Source organism: Pungitius pungitius, chromosome 16, assembly GCF_949316345.1.
Source record: "Pungitius pungitius chromosome 16, fPunPun2.1, whole genome shotgun sequence".
In the NCBI taxonomy this organism is placed as follows: domain Eukaryota; kingdom Metazoa; phylum Chordata; class Actinopteri; order Perciformes; family Gasterosteidae; genus Pungitius; species Pungitius pungitius.
In genome coordinates, this window is record NC_084915.1 from 18,757,140 (window position 1) to 18,777,604 (window position 20,465).

Consider the following 20,465-nt stretch of genomic DNA (forward strand, 5'->3'; position numbering starts at 1 on the left):
AGATAAAATATGCTAATTAATCCAGTTGTTACCTTAAAAAACTAGCTGTATCCTGTCTTCATACAAACCATAGCCTGCTGTTTTTCTACTTTGTATATTAAGCTAAACTAGTTGTTTCCCTCTGCTTTCAGTCTTCATGCTAAGCTACATAAAGCTAAGCTTTAAAGTGCTAAGCTCTTCTCCTCCCCCTAATTTTGCTGAATCTAAGCTAGCTGCTTCCCTCTTTTTTCAGTCCTTATGTTACGCGCAGCTATCCGGCTGTACCCACATGTGCAGACATGAGAGGTGGTGTTGATCTGAACATGTGACTGAAGTCATGATGACATCATCGGCTGGATGAGACTGCTTTATTGGACAACATGATACTCTGTTACATCATGAATTTTCTGGTTTTATACGGGTAAACATTTGATGTATTGTTCTACATTCGAGGAAACAGGAGGGTGAAAACCAATCGTTAGTCTATTTGCCTCTGTGGTCCGTCTCCTCGTTAACAGTTGGTTAGCATAAAGTGAGCATGCGTCATCACGTGTGGTTTTATAATCTGGTTTTCCCTCCTCTCGTCCCACCGGTTTGCTTCACGACGTCCTTCCGTCGCTTCTCGTTCAGAAGCTGCTGGATCCGTTTGTTCTGTGTCCGCTCGCGGATGGGAGGCATCCGCGGCACAAAGTGGCTCTCCTTTGCTCCGGTGATGTCACTGGTGATGTCACTGGTGATGTCACTGGTGACATTACTGTTGATATCACTAGTGATGTCACCGGTGTTGTTGCTGGTGATGTTACTGGTGATTTCACCGGTGATGTCATGGTCCAGTCCCACGATTCGGTATGGGACCGCGTCCAAAGAGTCGTTCTCCCTCTTGGAGAGCGGAAAGAAGGAGGACGACAGCCGCGAAGGTCTTGCTCCTGTTTGGGGGCTCCTCCCTCCCAACGTCACAGTGAAAACGCCATCGTGATCAGTCAACGCTGTTGGGGAGGTGAATGGCGCTGCCCTTTGACTCCCAGGAGAAGCCACAGAGATGGTAGCTGGGGGCATTGTGGGAGTTGTTCTCTTGAATAAATGTGGGGGAGAATATTTTCTTGGTTTCCTTGTAGTAGTGGTGGTAGTAGTACTAGTAATAGTATATGCGGTAGTACTAGTAGATGTGTCTGAGGGAATAGAAGGATCTTCATAGTACTCGTTGTAGTCGTTGTAGTCAACGTACACAAAGTCAGCTACGCTCCCGCTGGTCAGAGGCGGAGTCGTCGGGAGGCTGGGTGTCGGCCTGCTGATGACGTCACTGGAAATGTAAGTGTTGTCAGACCCGGACGAGTTGGGCGATGATGTCATTGCCTCCGTGCTTGGACTCCAGGAGCTGCGAGACAACAAGAAATAAAAGGATCACTTTAAGACGCAGTAATGTTTTTTTAGTGGGGCGTTCAATTTCCCACCTGCTGCTGGTTCTCTGTGGGAACAAGTCGCTGGAGGTGCTATAGTTGCCAGAGATGCCCCAGTTGCCGGATTTGCCGTGTTTGGTGGAGTTGCTGGAGTCGATGGAGTTGTTGAGGTTTCCCTCGCTGCAGGACTTGCAGCACATTTGGCGGTACCCGGCAATGGAGCAGTACCGACTCAGCACCTCCATCCGGCAGAACACGGAGCGGTCACCACGGCAGCGCTGCCCTGGAGACGAAGAAGTTTGAGACCAGCTGAACGTCACATTTTCCTTTTATTGGAGACTCGAACCTTGTCACATCTCAGACTCTACATTCACGTCAGTTGCTTTTATTTTGACAGGCAACTTGAGATAACAGGAAGAGGCAGAGTCAGGTGAGCTTTCACCTTTTCTGGCAGATTTATTTTCGTTTAAAGATTCCTTAGTGCCAATTGTATGACCTTCATCTACGCTGCTTGATGCTCTTTATTCAAATGACGAGATCCGAATCACTAAAGATAAAATCCTGCTGCTGCCCGTCTGAATAATCTCTCTCTACCTGTACATATTAAAGTCCAACCTTAGAAAACACTCCTAAAATCACCAGTCAATGTCCTGAGTAAGATATTTAAATCAGGAGGAGCAGGAATGAGTGTGGTTTACTGGAGGAGATGTTTGGAGCGGTGAAGTCTGGGTTGGACCTGGAGAGCCACTGAATGATTGCGTTCTTCTGGTCACCTGCAGGGGGAGAGAACACTACAGCTCTCAGCATCCCTTTCTCCTCACCAGTCCACATCCATTTGTGTTTGAAACGGTGAATAAACGGTTGATACCTACCGCTACAGGGGGGCGGGTGGCAATTCCGGGTCTTGATTGGTGGAAAATCACTGCAGTTACGGGCTGAACCGTCAGGACTCAAACACGCAACTTGGCGCTCCTGTGTTCCATTTCCACACGATACTGAACACTACAAATATAAATACATGTTCACTTTCTGCACTGATCAGTGATTCATCTGGATTTAATGTTTATTGCTTATTGCTAAGTGAATTAAAGTTCATACAGAAAGGATGTGAGGTAGACCAGAAAAGAAATTTAGAGGTAGACAACAAATATGGTAGTAAAAGTTGTCTATGAAAGGAAAGGTAGTCCAGAAGGAAGAAAGATAGAAGTAGTTCCAAAAGAGGGATGTTAGAAGTTGTCTAGACAAGTAGTCGAAAAACGGACTAGTCAACAAATAATGAAGTTAAAAGTAGCCGGTTTGTTAGTCCAGAAAGAGAAATGAAGAGGTTGTCCAAATAGAAGGCACTTTGAGGGTAGTCCAGAAGAAAGGATTTTGTCGGTAATCGGGAATATGAAATGGTAGTCCAGAAGGAAGAAACGGTGGTTAAGTCCAGCAAGAAGGAAAGGAGACAATTGCTTCTGTTAAAACGTCTTTTAGCCAATCTTCGTACCGGGGTCCAAGGTCCAGATCTCCAGGACGCCGGACAGGGAAAACGATTGCAGGTCTGTTTCCCTTCCGGCCGCTCCTCCCCACAGAGTTTGCTGGGCACCAAGCGCTGCCCCCTGCTGGAGGCCTGCTGGCAGGACACCCAGCGGCGCTGCCACCCTGTCTGCCCACAGGTGGCGCTGCAGTCCTGCCACTTGCCGGTCAACCAGCTGATGGGAGCAAACATCCCACCACGCTTCTCCTTTAGTACCTACTCAGTGGGTCGAGTCAATCCTTTACAGTGTCTTTACATAACACATGGTTATTTGTTTGTGATGTGAAATTTCTATTGCAACAATTTTTTTTTGGAAGAGCTCACATATCAGCATTTTGTTAAACAGTTTCTGATTAAAGATCAGAAACTTGTTTGTTACCTGATACTAAGGGAGACTAAACCTTCAGTGTAACTGACAGTGTAATGTTACTCTGCAACTCAAATGTTGCAGAGGCCGTAATTTCGGTACCATATTCATCTGGGTCGTCTCGGACTATTCTGGAGGCGGGGAGGAGTACCGTGGGGAGTTGCAGGTGTCGGTGTTGCAGCTGCGGCTGATGGCTCTCGGTTTGCTGATGTGGGAGCAAAAAGTCCTTTGCACCATCTTCCCATCAGCTTTCCTCCTGCAGCCGAACCTTGTGTACTGTTTCCCTAACAAGGAGACAACACTAACATTAACCACCTCCATACGATTGTAATCGTGGTTACCCCCCAACAACCCCCCTGCCTACCTCCTCCACAGGGCTTGGTGCAGTGTGACCACTTCTTTAGCGCCCACTCATAGAAGACAGCGTCCTCTTGCAGCAGGTTGGACTCCAGCGAGGAGCGGACACCATTATGGATGATGTACTTGTAGGACACCGTCACTTTGGAGTCTCCAGGTGAACGAACCTGATTAACATACAAATTCTGATCTTGGCTCAAATACGACGTTGGCATGTTGGACCTTGTGTGGCGAGGGACTAACCAGGAGCAGGACATCGTAGGTCAGCGGCCCTGTGGTCTGCACAGACTCCTGCTCCTCAGTGTTCATGTACTCCCAGGCCACGCCCTTCTGGATCACTACCCGGGAGGCCGGGACCTCGTCCTCGCTGTTGAGGAAGAGGTCGCCTGTCTCCTGGTTTGTCAGTGCTGGAAATGGGAAACAATGAAATCAAGAGTTTTTCCTCAGAAGGACCAAAGTTCTTGTTGTTGTTGGAGAGAACATTCTTCCCCTTCCCCTAGTACCAAGGATGTGAGGAGTTCCTTTAAACTCCTGGATCAGCAGATGTCGGGCTCCTTTGGGGATCTCCATGATCTTCAGGTAACCTAGGCAATGGAAACCACAAGCCTTTAATCGCCAGCAGAGAGTTTCACTTAAACACAAACCAAAGGGTTTCCTCCTCAGACCTTGTTTCTTGGTGCTCCGGGTGAAGTTCCCTTTGATGATCTTACAACTGGAGTTATCTCCTCCACAGACTCCACATCGATCCTCCTGCTGATCCGAGGCGATCTGCCCATCACAACCCACATGCTGCATGAGGAGAGAGAAGACAAGGACAGGAGGGGGGCCTCAGGAGGGGAGGGGAGGGTGCTGGTCTGAGGCTACTTCACATCTCGTTCTCGTTCTAGGCTGATCTCAGATCTGTTCTCTCCGGGAGGAACTTAGCTGATGCAACGTATACTACTTCATGCTGTACTTATTAAGTATAAAGTATAAAGTACAAGTATATTAAGTATAAAGACAAAATGGAACATAGTGAAATTCATCAAAATGTGTAAATCAATATACTTTAACAATTTGAAATGGTTTTACTTTATATTAATACAAGCTGAGCTGAGGAAGGAAACATGTGTACATGTGTGTGTAACTAAAACAAATAAAGACCTCACACTCTCCTCGGACGCAGACGCTGTGGGGGTCGCCGTAGGAGCACGGCGTCCCATCATGCACCATTCTATTGATGGACACCACCGCCGCTGTTTCCTTGGACTGACAGTGCAGTGTGCAGCGCTCATCAGCTGCAGACACAGACACGATCATAGTGCATATATATATATATATATATATCTGTATACAACATACTATATACTAGGGCTGGGCAAGTTAACGTTATTATCTTGTTATATAGTATTATAATATATTATTTTATATATATATATATATATATCATGAATACGATGTTCATATTTCACAGCTACTTTAAGTGAAACATTGCGAGTTAAAGAGTTGAATAGAGGAGTTTCCTTCCAATAACAGATTCCTGGCTGATGACTTTAACATGTGAACACAAACACACACACACACACACACACACACACACACACACGCACGCACAAACAAACACACACACACTCACACACACATACACATACACACGCACACATGCACAAACACACACACACACACAAACACATGCACAAACACACACTCTTATTTACAGACTCTCATTCTTTATCTATCTATATATTTATTGTCGAGAAAGAAATATTGTATGAAGTGTATATAACGTATGTATATAAAGTAAATAAAAGTATGTTCAGTTTGTAGTGTGTATAATGTATGTATGAAGCATGTCTATATAAAGTGTGTATAAAGTGTACATTAAATGCACAGTATTTAAAGTGTACAAAATGTTTAAGGTGTATACAAAGTGTAAATAAATTGTATGGTGTCAATAAAGTGTATAAGAAGTGTGTATAAAGTGTACAAATACAGTGGATCAATTTTGTATGTTTGTACATTAGTGTGTATCAAGAAAACAAAGTGTATGAGTATATATAAAGTGTGTATATATAGTGTACATTAACATTATATAAAGTGTACAAAGTGTATATCAAATGTGTATATAAAGTTTATATCATGTATGAATGAAACATACATTGTATATAATAATAATTGTATATAAATTGTATATACATTTTATACAATGTATATAAAATATATGAAGTGGATATAAATTGTACATGAGTGTCACGGTCTTGATGATTACATCCAACGGTTCATTTAATGATTAAATTCATTTCAACAATACAGCATGGAATGTGGGCACGTCACGAGTCAGTAACATAAGACTAGCACTTGTCCGATCTTAAGCAAGAATCTAAGTATCATTAGATGCCACCTGAAGCGTTTTAATCTTTGCTCTACTCTAGCTGCACCTCAAGTGGGCTGTACAGAGTAGCTATGAGGAGAGCTCTTTACCATCATCTGTGCACATCTGGAATTTATGGGCCAGCATATTGGCCTGTGCACACAGTTTGCAACACTGGCGCTGGAAATTGTCAGTCATTCCTGCTATGAAGTGAGTAAGGTGTACAGCTGTGAATTAAGCTTATTAGCAAATTTTAAAAAAAATCAATAAAAAAAACGGTGAAAGTAGTTCCATAAACCTAATACTATCTTTCCTTCACCCTAATTTAAATACAAAATGATTCAGACCCTTCTTGACAAGCATCTTCAGTACTTGATTCAACCCTGTCTCAAGCACACATATAGAGATAGAACACAAAAATATCTGGACCGGCGGGGGGTTTAAGAGTAACGTTGGATTGATTGCATGTTAGAAATAAGTCAAAAAAGTTATCGAAAAATTTAGAGAAGAGAAAAATTGCCTTGCATAGCCAAGGAAAAGGAAACAAAAAGATAGCAAAGGCACCGAATGTCGCTACAGATACAGGTAAAAGCCCAGTTAGCGGGTTGAAATGTCACGCCCTAATTGTGTTCCCCTGTTTTTCCCTTATCTTCTCCTGCACCGGGTGTTTGTATATAACCTGTGTCTTTTCCCTGTTCTTGTCGCCAGTTCGTCTTGTGTTTCACCAGGTCTTGCCAGCGCTGTGTTCTTGTGGTTCCCAGTTGATGTTAGAGATCTCCCGACACTGCCTGCCACCTCTGTACCTCTGACCCCCTGCGTACGGACCCCTGCCTGTCTACGACAACGACACTACCTGCCAAATTCCTCGTATTAAAAGATATTTGATATTCCCTGCATCTGTGCTTGGGTCTCTGCCTGAACTCTGATAGAAAGTTGAAGGAACAGTGGTTAGCAACATGTATAGCATATATCAATATATCAAGAATATAAAGAGTATAGTGTAAAAAGGTGTACAAGTGTTTTATAAAGTGTAAATAAAGTATATACATTTTTTTGGTGTACCAGTACTAGAAAGGTACCGCGGTACATCCAATGTATCACGCTAAAAAAACAATCTGCGCTGGTTCATCTCCAACCTTGCCGTAAATGGTAAAATTATGTAATTCATACTAGTGGAAATAACTATGTAGTCATAGTCAGATACGGACAATAGGCCTACATAGCCGTTTATAATCAATGCTATGATTTTACCATGTTGTTTTCATTCATATCTTGCTGTGGGCAGATACTAATATGAATGTCATTTGTTAAATGTTTGAAAAGCTGGGCAGGAACAAGCTGGTAAAAAGGGAACCTTAAAGATGTTTTATTTATTACTATCATAGCTAAATATTCCAGTATCTTATTTGTGGAATCGTATTGAAAGTATCGGGTATTGTAATATTTTGGTATAGTATCGAAGTCATCATTTTCATAATTTTGGTATCGTGACAACCCTAGTTCTAATATAAAGTGTAGATGAATGGTACACAAAGTGTATAAAGTAAATATAAAATGTATATAAAGTCAATAAAATACATAGTATATTTAAATATATAAAGTGTCTATATATAAATTATATAGTGTATAAGTGCATCTGTATTGTGTGTACTTACGGTCAGGGTGTTGGTGTGGCAGCCAGTGATGTTTCATTCCTTCATGTTCCAGAAATGAATTCCATAATTTACACTGATCCTCTCTTGAGATACATAAAAATGTAATTACACAACCACACACACACACCTAAAAAAATCAGAACAGACCAAAACCACAAAACAAATATTTGACCTGAAGTCGGTCAGAGGGCATAGGCCACGGAGGACATAGTAGATCCACTGACCTGAAGTCAGTCAGAGGTGGACACTCTTCCTGGCTGCACATCTGGAACTCATAGCTGTTCCCAAAGCAGGTGCGCCCCCCGTTGGCTGGACTGAGAAAAACGTCAGGTTAGAGCCTCTAATTGATGACTTTCATCCGTGACGTCACAGACGAAGTTAGCTGACTCACGCTGGACTGTCGCAGCGCCGGGCCCGAAACCTGACCCCGCCCCCACAGGTCCTGGAGCAGCCACCGAAGGGACTCCATGCCCCCCAGCCTCCATCTTGTCTCAGCAGGTCTGGGGTCAGTTTCAGGCAGAAACCCTTAAAACAGTGCTGCATAGAGACCAGGTTAGTGTAGCTTAGTATAAAAACAGCAAGCAGGGGGGACCAAGTAGCATGAGGCTGCTGTTTGGTAAAGGGAACTTCCCTCTACAGAATAATGTCCATCTATACCACTTCCTATGCTGTTGCCATTGTAATCTAAACACCTTGGATACCTGTTTACATGCAATAATTAAATGTAACATGGTTGGGCTGGATTAGCCTCACGCTATCTCTCCGTTGGAGTGCAGTCAACGATGTGCAGTCACCGTTGGGGAATCTTGCTTAAAATATTGTTTAAATTGGACCTGCTTACATGCTAATGGTCAGCAGGTATGATGTTCCCATCCTAGATTTAACCTGATGCATGAAGCATGGAGGTATCGGACAAACTCAAATGTTGACCGGAGGATTGATAAAGTTATCACAATTGAAGTCATCTGACTTCATGTTTAAACATCTGATTTTCTGTTTAAGGCATCTCACCTTCCCTGGGCCACACTTTGTTCCGTCCAGGGAGGGCCCTTTCTTTGTCTTACAGTAGAAAGGGTTGTTGTATTCGCTGCACCACAGCTGCTTACAGGGGTCAAGGGTTGCATACTTGGAGCAGAAAGACAGACAGACAGGTCCAATAACTAGAGAGTGGAGAGACAGTGACAATAGGTCTGCCTACTGCTGAAGGCACGTAACACTGCTTTCAGATCAGATGATGCTCAGGCCTTCAGTTTATCCAGGGCTGACCTAAAAAAAGGGCATCAAAAAGGCCAAGCACAGCCACACGTTTAGGATCGAGGAGCACTTCAATAGCGTCTCCGACCCCTGACGCATCCCGGCCATGACTGACTACAATCAGAATCAGGAATTAGGTATCATCTAACAGTTCGACAATGGACAACAAGACAACATAGTGAACGGAATAAAATAAAATATAATGCTATGGGTTAGGAATCTAGCTAAGGTTTAGTTTAAAAATAAAGGAATAAGAGTTTAAAAAGTTTTTTTTTTTAAAGTGTACCAGCGAACAGAAAGTGACAAGTATTTGTGCATGTGGAATGTAAAGAAAGTGATGGTACCTGTACCTGCACTGTGCAATAACAATAAAGTTGAATATAATCAAAAAAAAGACAGACAAAGGGGCAGGTAGCTTCAACAATAAACCAAGAACATGAGAACTACTACTAATTAAAGTAAATGACGTCTTCTATGTGATCAGATTAGAAATGTGGCTGAGGATAGAATTAATAAACCAAGTGTCTTCAACGATACATCTGTTCACCGAAGTCTCACTGAAGAACACTGTTTCTATCCGGTGATATCATTCCAATGTCACCAGGAAGACAAAAAAACAGGACAGTTCAATGTCTCCAGATGTTTTCTTTGAAAACAGCCCAGAATCTTCGGGTCTACGGAAAACTGATGATAGAACAGAGAGACAGGCAGGGAAAGAGAGATAGAGAGAGAGAGGGAGACAGATACATAGACAGAAAGGCACACAGGCAGAAAAAGCAGACAGACCCGTAGACAGACAGACAGGCAGAGTCACAGACAAACACATGAACAGACAGACACATGGACAGACAGACAGGTAGACATACTGCAGTACAGAGGCTGTATCCTGGTCCGAAGTCAAAGCGACACTGTTGGTCCATTGAGTACTGAAAACCCGGCAACGGAGGCTGAGCAGGCCAATCATGGTTGAAAGGGTCGTCTCTGAGACAGTCATAGGTTCTGAGGAGTGGAACAGATAGGCAGACAGACAGGGTTCTGGTTCAGGTAGTGCCTGATGTAGAATGACCAGGTTGTCATATTTGCAGGACTTACTGCAGGTGCTGGTGCAACTCCCTCCAGCTGCAGTGGGACCAGTGGTACCGTTGGAAGGTGGCCTGAACCCGAGGGGACATAATGCTGCCCAAAGGCACGTCGTCAGCACAGTCATTGGCCTCACCGTCATGCTGCATCCCTAACCTGAGTCAGACAGACAGAGAAACAGACAGTCACAGAGTCAGATAGACAAAAAACAGAGTGGCAGACAGACAGAGAGTAACAGAGACAGACAGGAAAACGGTTGTACAAACATAAGGGACCTTAAAGTTTGTCATTGTCTGAAAAGTCCCTATCAGCTCTATTGGAAATGTGTAAGATATCATTGTCTTCATGGTGACCCCTGGAAGTCAGCATTGTCTCCATGGTAACACCCGAAAGTCAGTGTTATCACCTTGGTGCACCTGGAAGTTAAAATGGTCTTGTTGGTAACACATGGAAGTTTCTTCCAGGACACCTGGAACTCCTGTTGATGAGCAGTGAGTGTACATTGAGTTTGTGTCTCACACATGTCCTGTTTCATGAGCAGCTACGAAGGCCGAAGAAAACCCATCTTCAAAAACCAGGACGCAGCTCCGATGCAGCTGACACATCCCTTCAACCGGAGCGTAACCTACAAAGAGAGGTCAAAGGTCCGAGGTCAGGGGTCAGTAGTCAGTCAAAAGTGTTAGTAGTAGAACTTGTGTTATTAATGGTACTATTAATAGTAATCCTGCCTCGGGCACATTTACATTTTTTAACAACAATAAAGTGGGAAGTGAAGTGAGTGGGAAGTGATGTAAGGTTTGACCATGTTCTGGATGTAGACTTCACCCGATCTGTTAGCCGCACGATACCAAGTTCCAATGTTATGAAACACGCATTCTGGGATAGCTGCAGAGGTTGAATGGTGCTAAATGGTAGAACTGCTAGGAGGAAGTTACAATAGTCAGAGCGTGAGATGACCAGAGCCTTGCCAGAGCATTGACGAGAACCTGCACCGCCTTCTGAGTGAGAAGGGGACGTAGTCTCCTGATGTGCAGCATGCATCTACACAAAGGTGTTGCAGGGATAATGTTGGCACTGAGGGAAAGTTACACAAGGTTTCTAGCAGTCAGGGTGGGGTTAGGAGAGAGTTGTCGAAGATAACATTTAAGTTGTTGGTGGTGGTAGAGGCCTGTAGTTGTTAAGGTAGGTAGAAGGTGTTGAATGGAGTACTTGGCGGTAGTAGCAGAAGTACCCTGCATGCCAGAGGGGCCAAACTCCTGCCTGGTCAGGTAGATGGTGTGGTCGTGCTGCTCGGCATGGTTCTGCTCGCGGTGTTGGAGGTACGACCATCCACAGACGTTCTCCAGGCTCTTCTGGTGGTTCCCCACAGAGATAAGTTCCTGAGACTGGTGGAGGGACACGGATGTTTATTCCTAACCATGCAGCTGTGTGACAAAAGGTACTTCAAACTCAATTCAACATATTTATAAAAGTAGCCAGACCAAAGACCTTTATCAGCTGTGAGGCAGGGTTTAGTACCTTAGATGGAGACAACATGATGATCCTGACCAGAACAACATTGATGTTGGCACCCAGAGAATGATCCTGATAGATCTCATTCAACTGAAATCGACAGATAAATGTTGTAAAAAATATATATATATATATATACATATACATACATACAGGTGTGTTTAAACTCGATGCTCAAGCTATCGATGATCTTTGTATAGGTGGATCTCCTTTTTTGGGCTGCCCTGTTGGATGTCGAGATGTTAGCTGTTTCCTGTCTCGGATTGATGCCCTACTCTGTCCCGCTTTCCCTTCTAATGAGGGAAAGCTCACCAAAGAGCTCTAGAAGAACATTTTCTGAGCCTTGTTGCACTTTGTGGTGGAGGCACTACAAACCACAAGGGGATAGAATTAGTCAGTAAAAAGACAACTACTAAGACACTAATGAGAAAACCTTTTAGTCTCAATAGACGCCTGAGTGACACAGGCAAATGCTGGAAGCACTACACCTTCTGTAGCAAAATACCAGAAATCCTGCAAAGGAATGAGCGAACATATAGTAATGCAGGACTTAGAGGTTGTCGAGATAGTGAACAGGTGCAGAAGGTTCCGGATATTCGTTTGCCATGTCACATGTGTGCTGGGACATTAATGTTTACTTCTCTGGTTGGATGATTTTCAGAAAGTTTGTCTGGAGGTGTTACTGTAGCACCTGCTCTCAGCTTGACCTTTACCTTTACTTAGGAGTTTAATCTTTTGGTCTACTTGAGCTTTGTTTTTTTGACATTATTAGGACATCTCTGAGTTTAACTGACACCGACAAGTCAAACGTCACCGGCACTTACCACTGGAATAAACACAACTTACTATGTTCATGAGTGTCAGAAGGTATTTCTGGATGTGGTCTCGGCCATGGAAAAGAGGAACAGAATAATCTACAGCCAATAAAACCTGGAGTTGGAAAAGAAGGCAAGAAATAAATTTGAACAACTTAAGTTAAATAGTTAATTAAGCTCTCTGGTAAATAGGTCATTAACCTCTATGTTAAACAGTTCAGCCTCTTCAATGTAGCGTTTCCGTCGAGCGGATCCTGATGACTTCATAGACCGGTTCCAGTCCAGAGAACCTAGAAGAGGACCTGCAGAGGAACAAAAGAGGATGTTAGTAATATATATATATATATTTATACATATGTGTGTCATCAGAAGGAGGACCAATGTGTTGACATCACTAAGAGAATAACATAATTAGTTCAAAAACTCCTCAGTGGAACAAAGTGGTCCACTGAGACCAAACAGAGGACACTGGTCTAAGAGGTGGTTCAGACGAAAGCCCAGAACAAAGGTTCAGGGCAAAAGTTTAGAAAAAGAGTCAGATGAAGGTTCAGAGTAAGGTTGAGATGAAGGTTCAGGACAAAGGTTCAGAGTAAAGTAAAAAAAAGTTCAGGACAACCTCACTACCGTCAGTACGTTGCAGAAGGAAGACAGACAGAAGACCAGAGGATAAGGAGGTTCATGTAATTCTGTTGATGAGTCAAAGACAAGAAGTGTTTCATGTTGTTCCCCCAACAACACGCCTGAATGTTTAATTCTCCTCACATAAATATCTGACATCAGACCCTCTGAGCCCAGAATGTCTAGTTCGGCTGAGGTAAAATAAAACTGGCTCCTGATTTGCCGTCTGTTGGTTTAAAGACAAACAGATGTGAAGACAAACATGTGTCAGTGACCGAGAGGACGGAACATTCAGGAGCCGAACTATCCATCAACTCGAACAAGCCCCAAACCCTCCAACCCCTCCAAACCTCTGAGACTGAAGCTCGGTCTGCCACGTGGCAGAGTGAGTGTGTGTGTGTGTGTGTGTGTGTGTGTGTGCGAGTTTGAGTGTGTTGTAAAGATCTACGTCTCTGCCAAGTTTCCTGCAACAATTCTTCTCTTTTCAGTGTGATTGTTTTCCTTCTTCAGAAACACAGCTGATATGTTACAACAGGTTATTGTTTTCTGCAACCTAACCCTAAACACTTGAAATGACAAACCATACATTTAAACCACACATTAGTGTTTCATATCTTTCCCTAAAATGTAAGTAAACGAAAAAATATTATTTTTCCAGAAAGGGGAACAAAAGATGAAACCACGAAATTACACTTTGTATTTTACAGCTTCTAATCATCCATCCGATTTAGCTCAGAAAATCCTTCAACTTAAACATTGTCCCAGTAACATCATTGTCTGTTAAACTTTTAGTTTTTTTAAAACCAGTCTCTTTATATTGTGTATAATATAATCTCATGTTTGTCTTTCTTTAGAGTTAATGAGTGACATTATAATTTGAGCATCTTGAAATACATGAGATTTGGGCTCGCCTTACGCTGCGCTCTCGTCAGAGCGAGACTCCGACGCGCAGTTCAACAACAGAACAAGAGCGACCAGCGGCAGTGTCCTTCCAAGAAGACCCGACCGAACTCAGTACGAGAGAAGAAGTCTGCTGGAGAAAGGTAAAACAGTTGGACCCAGACCAGCCGGACTTCACAATCAGACAACGGACTGGCGTGAAAGGGAAGCCGCACATATGACGCTTCTGTAGAAACTTCTACACCGGTGATGTTTAGCTCAGCTAGTTAGCTCTTAGTTGCCATAGAAACGCCAGGAGAGGAATTTAAACAGAGGTAGAGAGGAGGAAAAAAATGATGTAAAACCACTTTTATTTGGTCAATTTAGGTTTCAGAGCAAACAAAAAGTAGCCCAGAATATTCTACATGTTGTTGTGTGCTACGTGCTGACGCCGTATATTCGCGCACCGAGCGCATGACGTCAGTGTTAAAGTTAACGTCGCTACCCAGCTGCGACGGACACAGGACCGCAACTTGGATGAAAACAGGCACATTTTATCCAAAACAATTGATTGTGTGAAGTTTTGTGGGGCTTTTGAGTTGGTCGTTCCCCAAAGAACTAGGTTCATAGGTGCATCTCAATATATACATATACATGTTCTAATAGATATATTTTGTATAAATATATTTATGTTGTAAAATGTTTAACCTTTAATATATTTATTATATAATATTACGATATGTCATATTCTGAATATTGTTTGATAAATATATAGTTATATAAATATTAATTGATATACTGAATTGTTTGAATGAAATTATTATTTAATTATTATCTTAAACGGTTGGAATAAATGTTAAATATTTAACTGCAAGGTAATGTGTCTTTACCCTTTTCTTGTATTGAATCATACTGGGATGTTTACTGAAACTGATTGGTTGGCCACTGGACAAAAACCAGACCAGGGTCCGTTTGAAGAAGCCAGTTTAGTGTAAACTCAGAGTTTGTTCACCCTGAGATGAGGGAAACTTGTCTGTTTCAGAAAGGGAGGTAACTAAAGCTCAGGGTCAGTCGCTATGGTAACTGAGCCTGTGAACCTCACCTGGTCAGGAGCAGGTGTCTTTCACAGGCCCCTCCCTCTGACAGCAGCCAGCCAATGACACAGCGCGCTTTCATTTCCTCATTCATTCATCCTCTGAATCCGTTTCCACATATGAACAAAGATCCTGTTACGTTAAAGACTAAAGTGTCTTCTGGAACATGGACGTCCTTTTCTGGACGATCCTGTTGATGAAGAAGCTGTTTCACTTCTCAGGGTGTTAAACGTTGGAGAGAATATTGAGCCCTGATTAGATATACTGTCATTTCCCAAAAACTACTGGACGGTATTGTTTTTCTTCACAGTCCATAAAATATGTCCATAACCTTTGTTTCTAATCACGGTTCAAACTCCGTACGCTTGCATTCATATTTACACCTCAACAGGGGGGACGTATGTGACCGATGGTTGGTGGTGGTTGCCATGGTAACTCGTATAATGGCTCCTTTCATGCTGCCTTCAGTGCACGCGCTCAACTCTGAGTCAAACTACTCCGAGTTGATTGACTCTAAACAGCTGATCTGAACCCAAAACTCAGATGTCTTTATTCACATTATAGACACCGACTTCACTCGGGGGGATGTGCGTTAAGCACAACTCTTTACTCGGGAACGGCAAACCTTCGAGTTTGTTGAACCTCCTACCTGAAACGGACCCCTGGACTCACCAACATGGAAAACACATACAATGTAACGTGTTTTCATAATGACTCGACCAAGCATTAGTGGGAGTGTGTTTCTCCAAATGAATGAACTGGATCTGCACCAGCAAAGAACAACTTAAACTTGCAACTCCAAGCAAAAAGAAAACGTGATACAAATGAACAACACAACTTCCACAGCCCTTTCTTGCTTCCAATACTTCTGTATACTTTTATACTGTGGTTTTTGTGGAAAGTTTATGTCAATATTTGATACACACATTGAATGATGAAGTGTCAGTTTGAAAAAAAGAAGGCCTGAAGAATTTTGGGGACACAGCTGATTGTTCTTCGTTTATCCTCCAGGACGGAAAACCAAAGGCTTTTTCAGGTAATGGACAGACGACGATGGGCATCAACGTCATCCATACAAAGGAAGAGTCTTCAGATATTGGTGTCATCCTTGAAGGCGTCGAACTTGCAAAACCTACCATCTATCAGATCTACCATCTTGGATGCGTGATGTGACTGATATATGCCCTTAACTTAAGTTACACCATTTGAAATGTTCCAGAAAGAATTTGATGTGAAGCTTTCCAAAATGTCCAAAATAAAGGTGCTCAATAGATGAAATAATTGGCTTGATACAGAGTGGATGATTTGCTGCAAATATCAGTACAGCATTTTTGTCAAAGTAAATATTTTTTAGTTGTATGTTCACAGTTACGCATGTTATATTTTTGCTGCAGAATTTTATAATCCTGTACTATTAGGAACATTCACACATGATGCACTAAGCCAATGTTTTGGATTATAGTCCATGATTCCCAAAATGGATGCCACAGATTCTTTGGCAAAGTTACATTTCTCTAATAGAGCACTTTGGTAAAAACATGAACATGTGTGAGTACTGGCTGTGTTGCTGCTGTTGAGTGGAAGTGGGGCGGCGTTGTTGTTTGATGCTTTTGTTTTTTAAGTTTCAATATCCCCACATGCCAATAAATAGCTAACTATATTATTGTGTCCATGTTAAAACTATGAATTCCAAATAGATGGAAATGTTATATGCAATTAAAATACATAAAACTTACATAATAGCCCTAAATGTTTTGAGTCTGTGAGTGCATGGTTACATTATCCCATGGTCACCGGATAACATGGTCACATGGTCTATTTGGGTCAACAAGATCGATAACAATGCTGTCTGTGTTGATGAAGTTAGCTGATCTGACTCACCTCGGAGGAAGTCGTGAGCTGTTTGATTGATACCCGATTGATTCTTGATAACGGCCGATGAGCGATAGACGATGTGTGGTCGATCTCCTTTCTCCTCCTCGCCTCCTGTCCTCCATAGATTCAATGGCTCGATAAAGAACTCCTCCTGACTCGTCCTGATCACTCCGGCCTAGAACCAATACATTGTTCTTTAGGGAATCATAATAATCACTAAATCCCAAAGGGTTTTTTAAAGTGTGTTTCTACAAGGCATTCACGTTATTGTGTCCATGTGTAATCATTGTTGATTTAAGTCACATGAGTGAAGCAGCAAAACGTTCCCTTTTTTCTCTCTCGTGAGCCTCACATCTGTTTTCTATCAGCTCGCTCTAGAAGAAGTGAGAAAGTTTGAAAGATTTAAAATGTTGGCTTGACTTGTTTCACTGAGTTTGGTTTGAGGCCGTGGGTCCTTTCATAGAAAAATGTAAAGGGAAACAGTGAAATACTTAAGCATTGAAACGGAAATAGTGCACACCAACATCCACAGCTGCTGGTATTGATATTATAATTATTAGGGCCTGAGCCCTATTTTCGAAGAATTATTATTATTTTTTTGCCTTTTCAATTGCACTTTTGGGGCCCTTATCATATTCAAAACCTCTTGAAATTTGGCATACGTGATAGAAGAGCGAAAGATTTTGGTATTCTTGATAGTTCCGTCAAGATTCTACTGTGAGACATCGTCACACCTACCAACCCGTCGCAGTTGCTGATGGCGATGGACGCACCCTCCATGTTGGACACCTCTCCTACGTAAAGGCAGTCGATGTCTCTTATTGGCTGAGAGGTTTTGTGTCCTGACTCCTCCCACCACTCGATGATGGCGGCGGGGGCAACGAGTCGACTGTTAGGTCGCAGACGAAGGTGCAGCTCCTGACCGAACACCGTCACGTTGTAGAACAGCTCCATCCCCTCCGGCCTGGTGGGGCGTGGTGAGGCGTAGTGTCTTTTCCTGCGAGGCAGGTGATGGGTGGAGACGGTGGCCGGCAGGGAATGCCCCTCTGAGTTGGTCCGGATTGGATGAACTATGGCGAACTCCGACAACACCTGGTGCAGGGAATCTGAAAGAGAGAGAGAGATCATGTCAGAATCACCTGTATTGATATCACTGTGATATCATAGTGTCTCAGGTGTCCTCAGGGGTCCGTTTCAAGTAGTTTAACAAACTCTTGATTTCTTGGTTTCTTGGAGTCGGTTCAATCAACTCGGAGTAGTTTGACTCAGAGTTGAGCGCGTGCACTGAAGGCAGCATGAAAGGAGCCATGATACGAGTTACCATGGCAACCACCACCAACAATACGTCCCCCCTGTTGAGGTGTAAATATTAATGCAAGCGTACGGAGTATGAACCGTGATTAGAAACAAGGCTTAATATTTAATGTACAAACTCATCATAAAACACACATGTGACTAATTCACTGTTAGAACACACTACACACACACCATGCTCATATTAACCACTAGAACACTAACTGGTCCAAAGGTACTGAACCTATAATGTGTTTTATTCCTCTTTAATGGTTCTCACTGGTTTGTGTCCAGGGAACAAAGACGTTTCCTCACAGCTCTGCAAACAGCAGCTTTACTAATATTCTCCATCACGTTGTAAAGGAAACGTGATACGACACAAAGAATGTGCTGTGATGAGAGAGCACGTCCACGATGGGGGACGTTAGTCATATGAGGACAGGGAGGTTTGGACATATTTGATGGACTGAAGAAAACAAGTATTAATCTGCAAATGACAATAAATCTAATCAGGTCTCAATATCCATCCATGTTCATCCACGTCCATGTTCCAGAAGACACTTTAGTCTTTAACGTAACAGGATCTTATTTTGTTCATATGTGGAAACTGATGCAGAGGATGAATGAATGAGGAAATGAAAGCTGGCTGTGTCATTGGCTGGCTGCTGTCAGGGGGAGGGGCCTGTGAAAGAAGAACACCTGCTCCTGACCAGGTGAGGTTCACAGGCTCAGTTACCATAGCGACTGACCCTGAGCTTTAGTTACCTCCCTTTCTGAAACAGACAAGTTTCCCTCATCTCAGGGTGAACAAACTCTGAGTTTACACTAAACTGGCTTCTTCAAACGGACCCTGGTCTGGTTTTTTGAATTGTGACTGAATCACAAATCTGAATCTTACCAAATGTAAAGTATATTCAACAACTATACATGATTATTTGACATTTAATAATAATTAAGATACCCTTTATTATTATTATTAGGTATAACAATAATAATAACAATAATTTAGACAACAAAAATAACAATATAATTAATAATTATTTTTATCCTAATAAAATAAAAAAATTGTTAACCAGCTGACGGCTTCAGTTATTACACTTTATTGACGTGGACGTGGTTTAACATCTGGAGACAAGTTTGAATCTTTACCCGGTGGGCGTATTATCAGCATAGAGCAGAATATCTCTTGTGATTTAACAAGCAAGCAGTCTGCTGTCTTTCTGTCTGAGGTCATGTAGGTCAAAGGTCACACACACACACACACGCATGCACACACACACAGGAAGTGAAATATGATCTGAATCTTTCAAATTCCTCAATGCCACAGACACATGCACACAACGATTTGTGGAAAAATGTGGATAGGAGAGAAAAAAATAGTTTCCATGTGTTTCTGGAAACATTAGAACACTGGAAATATTAGGGGAGACTGGGACAAGAATACTGGGGATACTGGGGGAGACTGAAAGACAAGTGGAATGAGAAGACTGGGGAGACTGAGAGACTAGGACACTAAAAAGACTAGAATACCAAGATATTGTAACAATAGCAGTCTCAAATAATTCTACCATAAAAAGAAGATAATACTGTATTTTTGAAGTAGTAGTAGTAGCTGTAGGGTTAGCAGAAGTAGTGGTGTTAGAAGCAGTAGTAGTAACAGTAGTAGAAGTAGTGACAGTAGTACAGGTAGTCACAGTAACATCAGCAGTCTCACCTGTGTTGTCACTGATGTGTAAACAGTGGGTCGGTATCATAAAAACAATCATCAATAATCCATAACGAAAGTGATCCATTCTGTGAGAGGGGGACAGACGGGCCGAAGGACAGACAGGCAGACAGACAGTTAGAGAGACAAGCAGAGAGAAACACAGACTGACTAAGAGCGGCAGACTGATCACTGTGACTCCTTCGCTCCGTTTCATTATCTCCTCCCGTCTGCCTGTCTGTCCCTCCTCCCGTCTTCCTGTCTGTCCCTCCTCCCGTCTGCCTGTCTGTCCCTCCTCTCCACCAGTCTGTGCCTGGTCAGCAGCCCTAAAATCAGATGAATGACTTTAGATGTTTGTCTGAAGAAACATTTCTCCAGAAAACTTATAATCAGTTATAGTTTGTCCAGTTGATTCAACGATTGAGCTAAATTATTATAGAAATATATATACTACTCAAGTATAACTGAAGTATGACTGTAGTATTGCCAATGTTACTACTACTATGCTAATATATATCAGAAGTGGTAGCCGTGGTACTACTGTGTGTACACACGTACAAACAATATATAAATTGAGCTCAATAGTTCCATCTACTGGACAAACTATTACTGACTCAGTAGTCAGTATAAGGTATAAGATATACATATATATATATATATATATATATATATGTTTACATATATGTCTATTTTAATACAGCCCTACTTTTATTTAG

The 20,465-nt window shown here is 42.4% G+C and overlaps 1 protein-coding gene across 2 annotated transcripts; it reads right to left on the bottom strand.

The window, feature by feature from the left end:
- Positions 1 to 333: 333 nt before the first annotated feature.
- Positions 334 to 20,022, bottom strand: LOC119215718 (A disintegrin and metalloproteinase with thrombospondin motifs 2-like). 2 transcript variants are annotated; one of them, XM_037468115.2, is made up of 25 exons: positions 19,759 to 20,020; positions 17,490 to 17,857; positions 16,758 to 16,926; positions 12,487 to 12,587; positions 12,317 to 12,400; positions 11,477 to 11,560; positions 11,190 to 11,343; positions 10,478 to 10,583; positions 9,971 to 10,114; positions 9,745 to 9,877; positions 8,636 to 8,749; positions 8,016 to 8,161; positions 7,849 to 7,938; positions 7,625 to 7,707; positions 4,763 to 4,896; positions 4,285 to 4,408; positions 4,123 to 4,203; positions 3,863 to 4,026; positions 3,627 to 3,786; positions 3,414 to 3,546; positions 2,866 to 3,070; positions 2,249 to 2,378; positions 2,075 to 2,149; positions 1,431 to 1,659; positions 334 to 1,354 (listed from the first exon to the last, which is right to left on the bottom strand). In XM_037468115.2, the coding sequence occupies exons 1-25, from the start codon at positions 19,964 to 19,966 to the stop codon at positions 538 to 540; spliced, it is 4,236 nt and encodes a 1,411-aa protein (XP_037324012.2). In that variant the 5' UTR covers positions 19,967 to 20,020; the 3' UTR covers positions 334 to 537. The 2 variants fall into 2 exon arrangements, with proteins under 2 accessions (XP_037324012.2, XP_037324011.2); XM_037468114.2 differs by having other exon boundaries at positions 4,123 to 4,408; positions 19,759 to 20,022.
- Positions 20,023 to 20,465: the final 443 nt, after the last annotated feature.

Coding starts and splice junctions, on each gene's coding strand:
- LOC119215718 (XM_037468114.2), bottom strand. CDS start 19,966: ATGAAACGGAGCGAAGGAGTCACAGTGATCAGTCTGCCGCTCTTAGTC. Junction 11,561..12,316: donor TTCTGACACTCATGAACATA/GTAAGTTGTGTT, acceptor TGTCGATTTCAG/TTGAATGAGATCTATCAGGA. Junction 7,708..7,848: donor CCACCTCTGACTGACTTCAG/GTCAGTGGATCT, acceptor ATGTATCTCAAG/AGAGGATCAGTGTAAATTAT.